The sequence below is a fragment of the Dendropsophus ebraccatus genome, chromosome 9 (genome assembly GCF_027789765.1).
Source record: "Dendropsophus ebraccatus isolate aDenEbr1 chromosome 9, aDenEbr1.pat, whole genome shotgun sequence".
In the NCBI taxonomy this organism is placed as follows: Eukaryota; Metazoa; Chordata; class Amphibia; order Anura; family Hylidae; genus Dendropsophus; species Dendropsophus ebraccatus.
In genome coordinates this window covers 9,337,085-9,357,100 of record NC_091462.1, presented here as the reverse complement: position 1 = coordinate 9,357,100, position 20,016 = coordinate 9,337,085, and the positions used below count along the sequence as shown (strand labels likewise).

At 50.2% G+C, this 20,016-nt stretch overlaps 1 protein-coding gene and 1 non-coding gene across 2 annotated transcripts; both read right to left on the bottom strand.

Moving 5' to 3' along the window:
* Positions 1–589: 589 nt before the first annotated feature.
* PARP9 (poly(ADP-ribose) polymerase family member 9) lies at positions 590–19,909 on the bottom strand. The gene is made up of 9 exons (XM_069982487.1): positions 19,578–19,909; positions 17,489–18,412; positions 7,891–8,109; positions 7,416–7,631; positions 5,816–5,888; positions 4,959–5,492; positions 2,512–2,636; positions 2,222–2,393; positions 590–1,156 (listed from the first exon to the last, which is right to left on the bottom strand). Exons 2-9 carry the CDS (start codon positions 18,407–18,409, stop codon positions 864–866), a joined length of 2,553 nt encoding a protein of 850 aa, XP_069838588.1. The 5' UTR covers positions 18,410–18,412; positions 19,578–19,909; the 3' UTR covers positions 590–863.
* LOC138802259 (U1 spliceosomal RNA) lies at positions 15,786–15,949 on the bottom strand. Its single transcript, XR_011364725.1, has one exon. It is a non-coding gene; the product is annotated as a U1 spliceosomal RNA (small nuclear RNA).
* Positions 19,910–20,016: the final 107 nt, after the last annotated feature.

Genomic DNA, 20,016 nt, shown 5'->3' with positions numbered 1-20,016 from the left:
TCAGCTATTCCTCCTCCTCCCCCATACACATGTACACTGGGCTCAGCTATTCCTCCTCCTCCATACACATGTACACTGGGCTCAGCTATTCCTCCTCCCCCATACACATGTACACTGGGCTCAGCTATTCCTCCTCCTCCATGCACATGTACACTGGGCTCTGCTATTCCTCCTCCTCCATGCACATGTACACTGGGCTCAGCTATTCCTCCTCCATACACATGTACACTGGGCTCAGCTATTCCTCCTCCCCCCTCCCATACACATGTACACTGGGCTCAGCTATTCCTCCTCCTCCATACACATGTACACTGGGCTCTGCTATTCCTCCTCCTCCATGCACATGTACACTGGGCTCAGCTATTCCTCCTCCATACACATGTACACTGGGCTCAGCTATTCCTCCTCCCCCCTCCCATACACATGTACACTGGGCTCAGCTATTCCTCCTCCTCCCCCATACACATGTACACTGGGCTCAGCTATTCCTCCTCCATACACATGTACACTGGGCTCAGCTATTCCTCCTCCCCCATACACATGTACACTGGGCTCAGCTATTACACCCACACACACATGGACACTGGGCTAATAGTAGATTATATGTTTATTCTGTTAATCACAGTGAATCAGTATACAGGTTTCCATCTCTAGGTATCTATAAGGCACGCGATACAGAATAGCCGTAGTCACCAGTGTATAGCAGAGAATTGGATTATATTGCGCTGTGTTCACTTACTACAGATGTTTACAACTAATGTGTACACAGCTGTCATGTAGCCTATCACATAACACAAGGCACAGAGGTGTTACTGGCCATAGTGTAGAGAGACCGCATGGCCGCCTCCACTGTACGCACAGCATTACGCTTTACTTCTGCAGGTGAACACATACTGGGGATTTGCTTGGAAACGATCATATATGCTCCAATGCTCTGGAGACCTCCCTCCATCATTCAGGTTGTCATATACCTGCAGAGCGTCTGACCCTTTACAGGAGAGAACTGGCTGGGTATGGGTATATATGGCGGTGGCACCAGTCACCACCTCAGCCTGGAGGATATAGAACAGCCCGTCTTTCAACTTGGATGCCTGGAACCTCTGCATGATGTTGGGCAGAGTCTTCTTAAAGTAAACCCCGTCTCTATACTTTTGTTCTAAAAGAGAGAGAAGAGCACATGATACCCGGGGCACGTGGGGAGCCATCAGTGACTGCAGCAAATCCCACTGTCCTCATCTGATTCATAGTTACATTACAGATTTATACCTCGATGCCAGGGAACTGAGAACACAGCACCAAGGGTTAAATACGGGGGCGCCCTTTGTCACAGGCTTGTTGTGGCCACCTCTCACACTGGTATAGGGGTGTATTCACAAGGGTTAGATTTGTGTTTTTGATAGCTATCACCAGGAGTCAGTAGTGATGGCAGCCCATCATTGCATCCTCCAGAAGTCAAATGATCCTTCCAGTGAGGCTGACAGGGATGACGCAACTCCAGAACATGTTAAAAAGGTTATCCAGCACTTCAAAAACATGGCCACTTTCTTCCAGAGACAGCCCCACTCTTGTCTCCTGCTTGGGTGGGGTTTTGCTGCTCAGTTCCATTTAAGTGAATGGAGCTTAATTGCAAACCGCACCTGAAATGGAGACAAGAGTCGTGTTATCTCTGAAAGAAAGTGGCCATGTTTTTGTAGCACTGGATAACCCCTTTAAAGAGACTCTGTCAGTAAGTTTATGCTGTCCTATCTCATGGTAGCATAAACTAGTGGCAGAGAAGCTGAACAGGATGATGTATCATTTACATTGCTCTGTGCAGCTGACCCAGAGATCTCCCCTTGAATAACATGAGTAAGTAGTCCTCTCCATTATGTGCATGAGCCCAGTAGTCCTGGATATTCATAAGAACCAGAAAACTCCACCCATCAGTTGCTGATTGGCAGTTATCTATTCATGCTGTGTATAGGGAGTCAGCTGCCAATCAGCAGCTGGAGGGTGGGGGCGGGGTGTGGCAAGAATCCTATTCTCCTGCACAGCTGAACAGAGTGATAGAAGTAATAAACTGATCTGTTCAGCATTTCTGTCACTAGTTTATACCTGCCCTCATCTAAGGCAGAATAAACCTAGTGACAGGTTCCCTTTAAGCACACTGCACATGCAGTAACTCTGCATCAGTCCGGGGTATATTGCTTAAGCAGTAAGTTTGGCCATTGCGGCTTCTTACCATGGGGCGTCACGTATAGTCTGTGGAATCCACCAGCACAGATGTCCTTCCAGAACTGTCTGGGAACCAGCTGATACATCTGCTCGGTGCCCAACATCTTCTGCCTTTTCTCTGCCGCTTCTTTCTTGGACTGGAAGACCCCGGCCAGGAGCTTGTTCTGCACCGTCTCCATCTACAGAGAGTGGAGAGTGTGATTATCCTGCCCGTCCCTCACATAGAGTGCTGCTTCTCCATGCTGACCACTGCTACATCTGCACCCCTATATCTACCCATACACATAATGGGGTTACCTTTAGAAGGACGAGACCTGCTTTCTGGAATTCTCTACTCTGTTCTTTGAACTCCGGACTACTCTCCTTCACTGGCTCGATCTCCGGCTTCAAACTTATCTGGACTTTTTGGAGGGAGAGTAAACCTGAAGGAAACAATTACGTTGGAGGCTTCATAGGTAAAAAGAGCTGGCTCTCGTCTTGTGTCCCTCATTCTATGCAATTCTCCCCATTAATGGTGTAGTTTGTGTGGGAGGGGGATATGGCCCCATTACATGTCCTGCAGCCCACAGCCCGACTAATGGAGCAAACTCCATCATGAGGACGATCACTCCTACCATCTCCATGATCCATGCTGCAGCCGTGAGTGTAACTTAGGAGATGTGTCTGCAGTGTGCCAGTTTCAGGAGACATGCCCCACAGTGCCCCAGTATCGGGAGATGTGACCCACAATACATCAGTATCAGGAGACGTGCTCCACAGTGCCCCAGTATCAGGAGATGTGCCTCATTGTGCCCCAGTATCAGGAGATGTGCCCCATTGTGCCTTAGTATCAGAAGATGTGCCCCATTGTGCCCCAGTATCAGGAGATGTGCCCTATTGTGCCCCAGTATCAGGAGATGTGCCCCACAGTGCCACAGTATCAGGAGATGTGTCCCACAGTGCCACAGTATCAGGAGATGTGCCCCAGTATCAGGAGATGTGCCCCATTGTGCCCCAGTATCAGGAGATGTGCCCCATTGTGCCCCAGTATCAGGAGATGTGCCCCACAGTGCCACAGTATCAGGAGATGTGCCCCACAGTGCCACAGTATCAGGAGATGTGCCCCATTGTGCCCCAGTATCAGGAGATGTGCACCACAGTGCCACAGTATCAGGAGATGTGCCCCACAGTGCCACAGTATCAGGAGATGTGCCCCACAGTGCGCCAGTATCAGGAGATGTGCCCCACAGTGCCACAGTATCAGGAGATGTTCCCCAGTATCAGGAGATGTGCCCCACAGTGCCACAGTATCAGGAGATGTGCCCCATTGTGCCCCAGTATCAGGAGATGTGCCCCATTGTGCCCCAGTATCAGGAGATGTGCACCACAGTGCCACAGTATCAGGAGATGTGCCCCATTGTTCCCCAGTATCAGGAGATGTGCCCCACAGTGCCACAGTATCAAGAGATGTGCCCCACAGTGCGCCTGTATCAGGAGATGTGCCCCCAATTCCCCAGTATCAGGACTAACAGGAGACGTTCACCAGAGTGCACCAGTATCAGGAGATAAGCCCTGCAGTGCTCCAGTATCAGGAGATGTGCTCCACAGTGCCACAGTATCAGGAGATGTGCCCCACAGTGCCACAGTATCAGGAGATGTGCCCAGCAGTGCCACAGTATCAGGAGATGTGCCCAGCAGTGCCACAGTATCAGGAGTTGTGCCCCAGTATCAGGAGATGTTCCCCTATTGTGCCCCAGTATCAGGAGATGTTCCCCTATTGTGCCCTAGTATCAGGAGATGTGCCCACAGTGCCACAGTATCAGGAGATGTGCCCCACAGTGCGCCAGTATCAGGAGATGTGCCCTATTGTGCCCCAGTATCAGGAGATGTGCCCCATTGTGCCCCAGTATCAGGAGATGTGCCCCATTGTGCCCCAGTATCAGGAGATGTGCCCCGCAGTGCCACAGTATCAGGAGATGTGCCCCGCAGTGCCACAGTATCAGGAGATGTGCCCAGCAGTGCCACAGTATCAGGAGATGTGCCCAGCAGTGCCACAGTATCAGGAGATGTGCCCCACAGTATCAGGAGATGTGCCCCACAGTATCAGGAGATGTGCCCCACAGTGCCACAGTATCAGGAGATGTGCCCCACAGTGCCACAGTATCAGGAGATGTGCCCCGCAGTGCCCCAGTATCAGGAGATGTGCCCCAGTATCAGGAGATTACCCCGCAGTGCCCCAGTATCAGGTGATGTGCCCCGCTTTGCCCCAGTATCAGGTGATGTGCCCCGCTGTGCCCCAGTATCAGGAGTATGAGGAGATGTGCCCTATGTGTAACTTTCCTGCATATATTAGTCAAAGGTGATAATATATGTTATAATAATCACCAATCCCACAAGGCCAAACGCCCTGGGGAATAAAGCTCTCCTTTAGGGAACCTGACCAAGATATAACTTTTAATTCATAAAATATAATGCAATAGAAAAGGGTAGATAGAAGAAAGTTAAAAACACAATGTACAATGCTCTGATACAAACTGCGGATAGTACAGACCGGAAAAAAAAACGGTGCAATGTAGAATCTGTCCACAGAAGAGCACGATGTGATCGCTGACTAAATCCTTACCAATAGCCCCTTCTACAAATTATACCTTAGTCAGGTTCCCTAAGGGGAAGGCCTTGTGGGATTGGTGATTACTGTAACTATTGAGACCCCCAACCTGTTAATGTAGGTCCTGTATATGTAAATATATATTATATACACTTACTTCGTCTCCGGATGTCATACTTTCGCCCTCCCTGCCGTGCAGTGCGGTTCACGATGTCAATCACATGACCGGGCGGCGCCTTCAGGGTGATGTTGGTTTTGGAGGCGTGGGCTTCCTCCAGTTCTCTGGCGGCCTTTGCCGAGTATTTGTGACTTTCTGATTGACTTTCATAGAACCAGACGACTGCGGCCTCCAGCAGCTCCTCCTGCAGGGACTCAGCCAGCTTATCCTGCACATCCAGGAGGAGGCGCTCTGCCTGTACGGCCACCATTACCCTGTCTGGCTTAGGACCGCTGATCCTGAGGGTGACCCGACCGTTGATCAGATCTTCTTCTACACCTGCTGTATCAACACTTGAGGAACCAGATGCTAAAGCCTCATATTCTTCACTTCCAAAGAGCAGCAGGAGGTTGTTGTGTATGATCAGGGGGTCATAGGAGAGGACCCCCCGCAGCCAGGCCTCCGCCTCCGCCTCCTCCTCACTGCGCTCTCCGCTGATGCTTACACACATTACTTCAGCAGGAGACTCCGGGGCTGCAAAACAGAAAGAAAGGGTCAGATGGTCCATCAGGACTGTCCCATCCATTGCAGACACCTAATATAGAGGGTTCATGATCAGCAACCGTCTACAGCAGTGATCTTTAACCTTTGACCTTACAGCTATTAAAAAACTACAACTCCCAGCATGCCAATGGCTGTCTAGATATGCTGGAAATTATGGTTTTCAACAGCTAGAGAGACCTCTGCTGTAGAGCTCATGAGCTCCCCCTAGTGGTGGCTGCAGGCAGTAAGAATATTAGAATGTGACCCTATAAAGTGGGGTCTGGTCCCCCCCCCAGTGTATCCCACCAGCTCACCTCTCCACCTCTCGGTAGGCTCCACAGTCTTATTACTCAGGTTTTCACATGTTCTGAACTTGTGCTGAAAAGCCTTCAAGGAGAAAGCAAGAGAATACGGATTATTACTGTAGCAGTGCGACCGACCAATCCTTGTACCGTCATTAGGCCAATAAAGAACCATAAGACCTTATCACACGATCTGTGCACAGTCTGTATATTCGGACGATGTGCAATGGGGCGGATTATGGGAACTCCCGGCATCATGTATCATTATTAACCCTGGGAGATCCCAAATGGTTTAAAACATCATGGGACTGTACGGACACAGCCACAAAGATTTAAATGGTATCGGAGCTCTCAAAGTAATAATGACACATGATGCCAAGAGTTCCAGGAGCACCCAGGGCAAAGCAAAGTATTGCTCCCCCCCTCAAGGATGACCCTACTATTATAATTAACGCCACCCCTATGATGCCCTTTGTATTGTAGTTAACCCCACCCCTATGATGCCCTTTGTATTGTAGTTAGCCCCAGCCCAAATGATGCTCCTGGTATTGTGGTTAACCCCACCCCCCATGATGCCCCTGGTATTGTGGTTAACCCCACCCCCCATGATGCCCCTGGTATTGTAGTCGAGGCAGATTAACTTTACCATAGGCCCCAAGCTGTTCACCAGGCCTGGGCCCCCCACCCTACAGTAACTATAGCAGCACTAGCGTGGTGTTCATAGTACAGGATAGAGAATGTCATGATGTCCTGATTTTGCACAAAATTTGCACAATTTGCGGTAAAAAAAGCTGTGATTTTTTGCAAATCATTGCAGAATTGTAGCCAGGTGACAGTACACCGCTTAAAGTATAAGTTTTTTTGGGTGGCCATGGGCCCCTTATGAGCTCAGGGCCCCGGCGTACCGCCCGAAACGAACCTATTAAAATCCGCTACTGATTGTAGTTGACCCCAACCCCCCATGATGCCCCTGGTATTGTAATTAACCCCACCCCTCATGATGCCCCTTATACTGTAGTTAACCCCACCCCTATGATGCCCATGGTATTGTAATTAACCCCCCTCATGATGCCGCTTAAACTGTAGTTAACCCCACCTCCCATGATGCCCCTGGTATTGTAATTAACCCCACCCCCATGATGCCCCTGGTATTGTAGTTAACCCCACCTCCCATGATGCCCCTGGTATTGTAGTTAACCCCACCCTCCTCCTCTAGGGTGTCCCTAGTATTGTAGTGTTTTAGTGTAAAGGAGCAGGAAGTCATTACGTACATTATGTAGTACGCTGGGGGCTGAATCTAGCTCCTCCCTTACCCTGCGCAGGTCAGAGATCATGCCCATAACACACTCCTATAACAGTCAATAAGTGATGTTCACAGCTCCCCTCTCCACCTGCACAGTGACCTCCGTACAGGTCATACACACCACACTATCTGACAGATATCAATAGATGATGGTCACAACTCATTTCCTCGCTTAGCCTACACACTGCCCTCTGCACAGGTCACAAAGCATGCCCACAACACTTTCTTATATCCCACCTAGGCCTCCTTAATCCCTTGTATCCAACAAATTGCCCAAATTCCCCTTGCTCCCTATAAACTAAGATGAACCTTCAATGTTTCCTTGTCACTTGGGTGGATGACGAAATAAACGTCCATCATGCACGGGAATTGTCTGGCGAAGTCGAGAACCGTCTGGGTCATGATGTCCGCCACAATTCCTTTATACAAACCAATGGCTCCAGTCCCCAAAGCTGGGAATGAGATGGATGGAGACCTGTGCTGACGCGCTCTCATCAGACACTCCTTGGTGACTTCTGGTAGAATCTGGAAAACATCTCACATGTAATATTATATAATTACGCACCAAGCGATGGTGACAAACCGTGACCTCTGAATGAAGAGTAACCCTGAGAGAGCACAGACATCATGATGTGGAGACCCCCGACTCTGACACCTCTAAAGATACAATAGGGAATTAAAGGGATCAGACTGTCATCGGTATATGTCAGGGGCAGAGACATCATGGAGCCCATAGTCTTACCGGTAAGTGTAGTAGTGTGAGGCCCAGGAAGACAACCCTTACCTTCTCTGCCATATATTGGGAATCGAGCGGTAGTATCACATGGTAGACATATCCGCAGGACAGGTTGTAGCCGCGGGTGGGGATCATGTGGCCGGACCCGGGACCTTTTTTCCTGATTTCCTCCTGAAGCTTCGCACCAGCTTTGCTGTAAATGGCTTGGGATATGACTCCACGGCTCAGGGTTAGATCTGAGGAGACTGAGTTCACAATGATTTCTGTCTGGAAGAAAAAGATCAATATAAGACGACTCTGTAGTTTTCTATCACAGTATTACATCCCCCCCACACACTATGGTACACAGCTCCTTCTCTGGGTCAGGACAGATCACTGTGGACCCAGCATGAACATAGAAGTATTAGACCAGATTCACACGTAATGTATCCGCAGCGGATTTTACGCTGCATTTTGAATGAGAAGACTCGCAGAGAGATTGACATCCCGCTGCGAGTATGTAAATGCCGCCCTGTTAACCCCCCAATAGCCAGAGCATACTGTACCTGCTCCGCGCTTCGGCTTGTTTTGGGGGTTACCGGCTGGACGTCCCACTCAATTAGTGCGCTGCCAAGCCGGAGTGTGGAGCAGGTAATGTATGCACCAGCCAGCGGGGGTTAATGGGGCAGCATTTACATACTCACAGCAGCATGTCAGAAGATCCGTTCCGTGTGAATCTGGCCTTAGACCGTATTTTACCTGCACTGGTGTCACATAGAAGCTAGGTCTATACGGACGCATTATGTGAATGAAACACACAGAGGGGGAAATAAGTATCTGACACGCTGCTGATATTGCAGGTTCTGGAGGGGGGGCGGGTAATATTTCTGGTCGGTAACTTGACCTGTGAGAGACAGAATCTATAGAACATTCCAGATAATCACATAGTAGGATTTATAGATAATTATTCACCATTTTATTCCATGAAATAAGGATTTAGGGTACAAACACACACGGCATATACGCTGCGTATTTACTGCTGCGATACGCAGCAAATACGCAGCAGATACGATCTAAATAACTGAAAACAGCATCAAATCTGCACCATCAAATCTGCTGTGTGTGTTTGTACCCTAAGGGTATAAACCCACACACCGTATACGCAGCAGATATGCAACAAAAACGCAGAAGATTTGTTGGTACAGATTTGATGCTGTGTTCAGTTATTTAGATCTAATCTGCTGCGAGTTTGCTGCGAGTTTGCTGCGTATCGCAGCAGCAAATACGCTGCATATACGGTGTGTGGGTTTATACCCTTAGTCACCGACCGACCAGCAGGACTTCTGCCTCTCACAGAGCTGTTAGGGCCCTTTTACACGGAAAGATTATCTGACAGATTATCTGCCAAAGATTTGAAGCCAAAGCCAGGAATGGACTATAAATAGAGATCAGGTAATAAAGGAAAGCCTGAGATTTCTCCTCTTTTCAAATCCATTCCTGGTTTTGGCTTCAAATCTTTGGCAGATAATCTGTCAGATAATCTTTCTGTGTAAAAGGGCCCTTAGTTTCTCTATAAGAAGCTCCTCCTCCTCTGCCCTCATTACCTGGATTACCTGCACCTGTGTCATCTCATTACCTGTATAATAATCACCTGTCCTCACACTCCAACCTCTCCACAATAGCCAAGGCTTTAGAGATGTCTAAGGACACCAGGGACAATACTGTAGACCTGCACAAGGCTGGGATGCAGCGCCGGGACAAGGAGTTTTGGTGCCCTAGGCAGAGAAGGCAAAAGGCAAATGTGTATAGACCCCACATACAGTATAGTCTCCTGGTTGCCCCCATATAGTGTATAGAAGGGGTCCCTAAACTTTTACACAGGGGGCCAGTTCACTGTCCCTCAGAGCGGTAGGGGGGCCGTACTATATACTGCTGCTATATCTGGTCTGCAGGGAGCCCTGTCCGCTGGAGTATCGTTCTGCTCATCTGTCTCTGGTCCGGGGGAGGAGCATCGGGGGTGGCTTAGGATGGTGGAGTTGTAGTTCTACCACAGCCACACAGGAGCATCCTGGGAGTTGTTGTTCTACCACAGCCACACAGGAGCATGCTGGGAGTTGTTGTTCTACCACAGCCACACAGGAGCATGCTGGGAGTTGTTGTTCTACCACAGCCACACAGGAGCATGCTGAGAGTTGTTGTTCTACCACAGCCACATAGGATCATGCTGGGAGCTTTAGTTCTAACACAGCAACACAGGAGCATGCTGAGAGCTGTAGTTCTACTACAGCCACAGGATCCTGCTGAGAGCTGTAGTTCTACCACAGCCACAGGATCATGCTGGGAGTCATTGTTCTACCACAGCCACACAGGATCATACTCGGAGTCGTTTTTATACCACAGCCACACAGGATCATGCTGGGAGTTGTAGTTCTACCACAGACACACAGGAGCATGCCGAGAGTTGTTTGTTATTCTACCTCAGCCACACAGGTGCATGCTGGGAATTGTAGTTCTACCACAGCCTCATCTGTCGGCAGGGGGGGGGGGGGGGCGGGGGTTGTCTCTGCACTTCTCCCCTCTCTTGATTGGCTCTGGACGTCATGTGACATTGGTCAGAAGCTTTTCTTCAGCTCTGGAGCCAAGCAGAAGAGAGGAGGAGAGCAGGTCCAGCTACTGGGGGCAGAGCGGGGAAGGAAAGCTGCCGCGGGTGAGGTCAGGTGGGGGGATTTTTACTTTAGGATACATTGCGCCCCCTGTAATTCAGCAGGAGATGACACCCTAGGCCATCGCCTACCCTTTGTCCCGGCCCTGCTGGGATAGGCTACAGAACAATAGGCAGCAGCTTGGTGATAAGGCAACAACTACTAGCGCAATTATTGCAGAATGAAGGAAACACAAGATGACTGTGAATCTTCCTCAGTTTGGGGCTTCATGTAAGATCTTGTCTCATGAGGTCAGGATGATTCTGAGAAAGGTCAAGAGTCAGTCCAGAACTACATGGGAGGACCTGGTGAATGACATGAAGAGAGCTGGGACCACAGTCTCATAGATTACTGTAGTATCACACTACACCATCATGGATCATGCAGGGCACACAAGGTCCCCCCTGTTCACACCAGCACATGTCCAGGCCCAATGACCATCTACATCAGAGGTGTCAAACTCAGATACACAGTGGGCCAAAATTTAAAAAATTGGACAAAGTCGCAGGCCAACCATGATAATTATTGAAGCACAAATGAGGCAGTCCTGGCACAGTCAGAGCAGCGTGCAGTGTTCCTGGTACTGTCAGTGGTGTGCGTCCCTCAGCCCAGTGCACTATGATAAATGACATGATAAATTACTATGCCATGATTAAACCCCAACACATATAATAGCCAACCACACAATTTTGCCCCATGTAGTAGCCAACCCAACCAAAATTGTCCCACATATTAGCCAGCCCTCCCAATAGTGCCCAAATAGTAGCCAGCCCCCCAAATGTCCCATATAGTAGCCAGCCCTCCCCCAAAGTCTCTTATATAGTAGCCAGCCCTCCCCCATAGTCTCATATATAGTAGCCAGCCCTCCCCCATAGTCTCTTATATAGTAGCCAGCCCTCCCCCATAGTCTCTTATATAGTAGCCAGCCCTCCCCCAGTCTTATAGTAGCCAGCCCTCCCCAGTAGTCTTATATAGTAGCCAGCCCTCCCCTGTAGTCTTATATAGTAGCCAGCCCTCCCCCAAAGTCTCTTATATAGTAGCCAGCCCTCTCCATAGTCTCTTACATAGTAGTCAGCCCTCCCCCGTAGTCTCCTATATAGTAGCCAGCCCTCCCAATAGTCTCATATATAGTAGCCAGCCCTCCCCCATAGTCTCTTATATAGTAGCCAGCCCTCCCCCATAGTCTCTTATATAGTAGCCAGCCCTCCCCATAGTCTCTTATATAGTAGCCATCCCTCCCCCATATTCTCTTATAGTAGCCAGCCCTCCCCAGTAGTCTTATGTACTAGCCAGCCCTCCCCCAAAGTCTCTTATATAGTGTCCAGCCCTCCCCCATAGTCTCTTACATAGTAGCCAGCCCTCCCCCATAGTCTCTTATATAGTAGCAAGCCCTCCCCCAGTCTCTTATAGTAGCCAGCCCTCCCCAGTAGTCTTATATAGTAGCCAGCCCTCCCCTGTAGTCTTATATAGTAGCCAGCCCTCCCCCAAAATCTCTTATATAGTAGCCAGCCCTCCCCCATAGTCTCATATATAGTAGCCAGCCCTCCCCCATAGTCTCTTATATAGTAGCCAGCCCTCCCCCAGTCTCTTATAGTAGCCAGCCCTCCCCAGTAGTCTTATATAGTAGCCAGCCCTCCCCTGTAGTCTTATATAGTAGCCAGCCCTCCCCCAAAGTCTCTTATATAGTAGCCAGCCCTCCCCATAGTCTCTTACATAGTAGTCAGCCCTCCCCGTAGTCTCCTATATAGTAGCCAGCCCTCCCCATAGTCTCATATATAGTAGCCAGCCTTCCCCTATAGTCTCTTATATAGTGTCCAGCCCTCCCCCAGTCTCTTATATAGTAGCCAGCCCTCCCCATAGTCTCTTATAGTAGCCAGCCCTCCCCAGTAGTCTTATATAGTAGCCAGCCCTCCCCCAGTCTCTTATATAGTAGCCAGGCCTCCCCCAAAGTCTCTTATAAAGTAGCCAGCCCTCCCCCATAGTCTCCTACATAGTAGCCATCCCTCCCCCAGTCTCTTATAGTAGCCAGCCCTCCCCAGTAGTCTTATATAGTAGCCAGCCCTCCCCCATAGTCTCTTACATAGTAGCCAGCCCTCCCCCATAGTTTCATATATAGTAGCCAGCCCTCCCCCATAGTCTCTTATATAGTAGCCAGCCCTCTCCCATAGTCTCTTATATAGTAGCCAGCCCTCCCCGTAGTCTCCTATATAGTAGCCAGCCCTCCCCATAGTCTCATATATAGTAGCCAGCCCTCCCCCATAGTCTCTTATATAGTAGCCAGCCCTCCCCATAGTCTCTTATATAGTAGCCAGCCCTCCCCATAGTCTCTTATATAGTAGTCATGATGGGCCAGATGTAATTGAAACTATGAATTGCCTGGTGGGCCAAAAATAGTGGCACCATGGGCCAGACTTGGCCCGCGGCCGGGGTTTGACATGACTGATCTAGATGATCCAGAGGAGAAATGGGAGAAGGTCATGTGGTCAGATGACACCAAAATAAAACATTTTGGTATCAACTCCACTCATCGTGTTTGGAGGAAGAAGAAGAATGAATACAACCCCAAGAACACAGTCCCAACTGTGAAGCATGGGGGCATCATGTAATGGGGGCTTTTCTGCAAAGGGGACAGGACAACCGCACAGTATAGAAGGGAGGATGGATAGGGCAAACAACTATTGCCAGATTTTGGGCAACAACCTCCTTCCCTCAGTAAGAGCAATGAAGATGGTAGGTGGCCGGGTCTTCCAGCTGACAATGACCCAAAACCCAGAGCCGGGACAACTAAGGAGGAAACCCACAGCCGGGACAACTAAGGAGGAAACCCAGAGCCGGGACAACTAAGGAGGAAACCCACAGCCGGGACAACTAAGGAGGAAACACACAGCCGGGACAACTAAGGAGGAAACACACAGCCGGGACAACTAAGGAGGAAACACACAGCCAGGACAACTAAGGAGGAAACCCCCAGCCGGGACAACTAAGGAGGAGACACTCAGCCGGGACAACTAAGGAGGAGACACACAGCCGGGACAACTAAGGAGGAAACCCACAGCCGGGACAACTAAGGAGGAAACACACAGCCGGGACAACTAAGGGGGAGACACTCAGCTGGGACAACTAAGGGGGAAACCCCCAGCCGGGACAACTAAGGAGGAAACACACAGCCGGGACAACTAAGGAGGAGACCCACAGCCGGGACAACTAAGGAGGAAACCCACAGCCGGGACAACTAAGGAGGAGACCCACAGCCGGGACAACTAAGGAGGAAACCCACAGCCGGGACAACTAAGGAGGAGACCCACAGCCGGGACAACTAAGGAGGAAACCCACAGCCGGGACAACTAAGGAGGAGACCCACAGCCGGGACAACTAAGGAGGAAACCCACAGCCGGGACAACTAAGGAGGAAACACACAGCCGGGACAACTAAGGAGGAAACACACAGCTGGGACAACTAAGGAGGAAACCCACAGCCGGGACAACTAAGGAGGAAACACACAGCCGGGACAACTAAGGAGGAAACACACAGCCGGGACAACTAAGGAGGAAACACACAGCCGGGACAACTAAGGAGGAAACACACAGCCGGGACAACTAAGGAGGAAACACACAGCCGGGACAACTAAGGAGGAAACACACAGCCGGGACAACTAAGGAGAAAACACACAGCCGGGACAACTAAGGAGGAAACACACAGCCGGGACATCTAAGGAGGAAACCCACAGCCGGGACAACTAAGGAGAAAACACACAGCCGGGACAACTAAGGAGGAAACTCACAGCCGGGACAACTAAGGAGAAAACACACAGCCGGGACAACTAAGGAGGAAACTCACAGCCGGGACAACTAAGGAGGAAACTCACAGCCGGGACAACTAAGGAGGAAACACAGAGCCGGGACAACTAAGGAGGAAACACAGAGCCGGGACAACTAAGGAGGAAACTCACAGCCGGGACAACTAAGGAGGAAACCCAGAGCCGGGACAACTAAGGAGGAGACCCACAGCTGGGACAACTAAGGAGGAAACTCACAGCCGGGACAACTAAGGAGGAAACCCAGAGCCGGGACAACTAAGGAGGAAACACACAGCTGGGACAACTAAGGAGGAAACTCACAGCCGGGACAACTAAGGAGGAAACCCACAGCTGGGACAACTAAGGAGGAAACCCACAGCCGGGACAACTAAGGAGGAAACACACAGGACAACTAAGGAGGAAACCCACAGCCGGGACAACTAAGGAGGAAACACACAGGACAACTAAGGAGGAAACCCACAGCCGGGACAACTAAGGAGGAAACCCACAGCTGGGACAACTAAGGGGGAAACCCACAACCGGGACAACTAAGGAGGAAACCCACAGACAGGACAACTAAGGAGGAAACACACAGCCGGGACAACTAAGGAGGAAACCCACAGCTGGGACAACTAAGGGGGAAACACACAGCTGGGATAACTAAGGAGGAAACCCACAGCCGAGACAACTAAGGAGGAAACACAGAGCTGGGACAACTAAGGAGGAAACACAGAGCTGGGACAACTAAGGAGGAAACCCACAGCCGGGACAACTAAGGAGGAGACCCACAGCCGGGACAACTAAGGAGCAGCTCGGTAAGAAGCATTTCATGGTCCTGGAGCGGCCGACAGTCTCCACACCTGAACCCAATAGAAAATCTTTGGAGGGAGCTGAAACTGAATGTTGCCCCCAGCGACAGCCCCGAAACCTGAAAGCTGTGGAGAAGATGTGTATAGAGGAGGGGGACACAATCCCTGCAAACCTGGTCAAGACCTCCAGGAAACGTCCGACCTCTGTAACTGCAAACTAAGGTTTCTGCCCCAAATAGGAACTTCTCTTCTTCTATTGTATCAAATCCTTATTTCATGTAATAAAATGCAGAATAATTATCCATAAATCCTACAATGTGATTATCTGGAATGTTCTATAGATTCTGTCTCTCACAGGTGACAGACCAGAAATATTACCCCCCCCTCTCCATTATGTGTAAAGGATCAGCAGAGGATCAGATACTCATTCTTACTGTATCTCCAATGTACAACTATTTATTAAAATGTAACATGTGAGAGATATAGACTCACGAATCATGTGCTATTCTGTTTGATAACCTGTTGCCCCTGGTTACGGCCCGCCAGGCCTCCACTAGGTTGGGTCACACATGCTCAGTTTAACTGCAGTCACATGATCTTTCCCATTACTACTGGCAGTTGGTTTTCAGTTGGGATTTTTTCTTTTTCTTTTTTTTTCAGGGGAAAGCGCGAACGCAGTCGCCCACTACCACAAATTATGCAGTCGAGTTTCCCGCATTTGGGGAAATCGCAGGGGTCAGCACACCCGGAGTGCAATGGAGGAGCCTCCCCCTGGGAGAACCACCTTAGTGATCATGGTATCTCCCCTGCCAGGTAAGTATAGTTGGGATTCTCTAACACAGAGTAGGGGTGGACTATGCTTAGTGTGGTCGTCTCCCGGCTCGTTCTCCCGATCATTACAGGTGTGAACACTCAGACCCGGACCAATCAAAACTTTTGACATGTCTCTATGATATGTCATTACTGATCCTGAGTTACATCCTGTATTAGGCCCCCTTCACACGTCCGGAAAAACCATCCGGATTTCCTATCAGGAAATCCGGACGGATTTCCGGACCCATACACTTTAATTAGTCACGGACACCCTTCCGGATTTCTCCAGAAGGGTGTCCGTTCCAGAAAATAGATCCGGAAAAATAGGACATGTCCTATTTTTATCCGGAATTCCGGCCCGGACGCTTCCATAGAAGTCTATGGGAGCGCCGGAATCACGGGCACTTTCCTGAAGTACATCAGGAAAGTGCCCGTGATTCCGGATAAGTGAGAGCCGGCCGGCCCCCGCAGCCACTGGCACCCCTACCTCCCCACCGCACAGGCAGCGGCAGCACAGGCCTCCCTCCCGGCGCCACGACCCCCGCCCCCGGACAGCTTCCACCAACTCCGCCCCCTCCCCCCGGACCGGACAGCTTCCAACCCCCGCACCCCCCCCCCCGGACCGGACAGCATGCACCAACCCCCCCCCTCCCCCCCCCCCCGGACCGGACAGCTTCCCCCCCTCCCACGGACAGCATGCAGCCAACCCCCCCTCCCCCGGACCGCAGCCGCCGGATTGCCCGTACGCACAACGCCAGCGCCCCCCCCCCCCGGGACTCACCACTCTTCGCTGCACCGCCGGACCGGACAGCAGCCGCCCGATCACCCAGCTCGCCACTCTTCTCTGCATCTCCGCCGGCCCGCCCGGGACTCACCACCAGCCGCCGCCGACAGGTGAGATACAACATCCCCCCCCCGAACTAAAACTCCCATCATGCAGGCCATGATGGGAGTTGTACTCCTGCTGCCTGTGGCCATCCAGGTTGCAGAAGTACAACTCCCATCATGCCTCTGCTGACAGGCCATGATGTGAGTTGTACTTCTGCTGCCTGTGGCCATCCAGGTTGCAGAAGTACAACTCCCATCATGCCTCTGCTGACAGGCCATGATGGGAGTTGTACTTCTGCTGCCTGTGGCCATCCAGGTTGCAGAAGTACAACTCCCATCATGCCTCTGCTGACAGGCCATGATGGGAGTTGTAGTTCTGCAGCCTGTGGCCATCCAGGTTGCAGAAGTACAACTCCCATCATCCCTTATGTTGGCATACTAGACCATATTAAGAACTATTTTTTTTTTCTCATCAGGAAATCCTGAAGGTTTTTCCTGATGGTTTCCTGATGGTAAAAACGGATTACTGTCAGGAAATCCTGATACTATCCTGATGACATTTGAGGTCTCCTGATCAGGATTTCCTGACAGTAAAAACTGACACGGACGTGTGAATGGGGCCTTATACTCCAGAGCTGCACTCACTATTCTGCAGTTTGAATCCTAATCACCCAGCTTGTCCCAACCACAGGAGTAGTTCTGGTTCATATGACACTTACCTTCTCATTCTCAATACATCCAGTCTTAAGGTGAAGGTTGAGGCCATTAATGGTGAGGGGCAGTTGTGAAGATGCCTCCTGATCCCAAACCTTGGGCTGTGTTGAGGATGGGGCGGAGAAGGAGGAGGATGTTGCAGAGTTGGATGTTGCTCCGCTCGGCCTATCACTACTCCCGAGTATCTTCTCGCACGCTGACTTCATGGCTTGCACGGTTTTGTCGTCGTTGTTCACTAGCCGGATCTCCTTCAGGTCAGCTCTTCCTGTAGTGGTGCAGAATATCTTTACGGTTGTCACTATGATATCGGCGCAGAGGTCAAGAGGAAAGCCGAAGATGCCGGAGCTGACTGCTGGGATGGCCACGGAGTGGAGGTCTCTCTGAACGCTCACATAGTCCAGCACCTTTCTGATGGCTTCCCTCAGCTGATCCACACACATCTGTGCAATACCTGGAGACCACCGCGGCCCCACCGCATGGACAATCTTCTTGCTGGGCAGCCTTCCTGCACTGGTCACTGCGATGTCTCCCACCGCCAGGTTTCCCCTCTTAGAGATGATGTCATTACTTTCCTGGACGATCTGATCTCCTCCGGCCTTCACCAGGGCCCCTGCCAGCCCAGCCCAATGCCCCAATTGCTCATTGGCTGCGTTCACCACCACGTCGGTGTCTTGTTGGGTGAGGTCATCCTTCCACACACTGACCAGGGGTCCTCCCAGCAGACGCTTCTCATAAAGCTTAACTCCGTCAGACCCCCCGACTGCAGCAGACCCCCCAGCTCCAGCAGACCCCCCGGCCAGGCTGGGCCCCACCACCTCAGCCGTGCACTGGAATCTCCTGATGAAGAGGTCGTTCAGATCATTCTTCCCGGTGAGGAGGACGCGGTAAACGTCTTCTGGAACCAGAACCTTCCGGACACGATCCATGTCCTAGCAACAAAGCAAAGGGCGTCATGGAGGCGGCCGTCACAACAAAACAGTCCCATATGTCTATTCACAGTGCTACTGCTAAGTAACATAGTGACCTACCCCAGGGGGGGCCTATAAGAAGATCGCCATCTAGTGGTCAACAGCAGAACCAAAGACCATTCACTGACTACAGGGGGATATACAAGCTGTATAAAGGACATCTGGTTTTATATAAAGGGATAAGCAGCCTGTATATAGGGGACATGCCGGCTGTATACAGGAGACATGTATGATGTATATAGGGGGCATATATGATGTATATAGGGGCATGTATACTGTATATAGGGGCATATATGATGTATATAGGGGCATGTATAATGTATATAGGAGACATATATGATGTATATAGCGGGCATGTATACTGTATATAGGGGACATATATGATGTATATAGGGGACATTTATGATGTATATAGGAGACACATGATGCATATAGGGGCATGTATACTGTATATAGGAGACATATATGATGTATATAGGGGCATGTATACTGTATATAGGGGACATATATACTGTATATAGGGGCATGTATACTGTATATAGGGGACATATATGATGTATAGAGGGGCATGTATACTGTATATAGGGGCATGTATACTGTATATAGGGGCATATATGATGTATATAGGGGCATGTATACTGTATGTAGGAGACATATATGATGTATATAGGGGCATGTATACTGTATGTAGGAGACATATATGATGTATATAGGGCATGTATACTGTATATAGGGGACATATATACTGTATATAGGGGCATGTATACTGTATGTAGGAGACATATATGATGTATATAGGGGCATGTATACTGTATGTAGGAGACATATATGATGTATATAGGGCATGTATACTGTATATAGGGGACATATATGATGTATATAGGGCATGTATACTGTATATAGGAGACATATATGATGTATATAGGGCATGTATACTGTATATAGGGGACATATATGATGTATATAGGGCATGTATACTGTATATAGGAGACATATATGATGTATATAGGGGCATGTATACTGTATATGGGGGCATATATGATGTATATAGGAGACATACATATATATATACTGTATAGGGTTCCCTTGGGTCTTGTTGTTGGTTTCCCCGGATACCGCTCCTTACCCGTCCGTGCGGAGAGCCGGGAGTGATGTGGAATGTTTCTAGGGTTCCGGGTGTCCGCGGTTCCGGGTTTCTGTAGTGACTGTGAAGTCCCGGGTGTCCGCCGTTCCGGGTGTCTGTAGGGTCCCGGTTGTCTGCGGTTCCGGGTGACACTTACTTTCGGTTCCCTCTTGGCTCCTCCCTCTTCTAGGAAACCGTCTGTAAGTGAAAGTGAAAGAGTAAACCGGGGAGGAGACGCCCAGAGAGCCCGACACCCGGAACACAGAGACCGGACACCACAGCCCGTACCCCGAGCACCGGATACCGGAGGACAGACATACAGCATGGAGGACGTGAGGGGACAGGGGGGCCCAGACTATACGGGGGGACAGGGGGGCCCAGACTATACGGGGGGACAGAGGGGCCCAGGCTATACGGGGGGACAGAGGGGCCCAGGCTATAT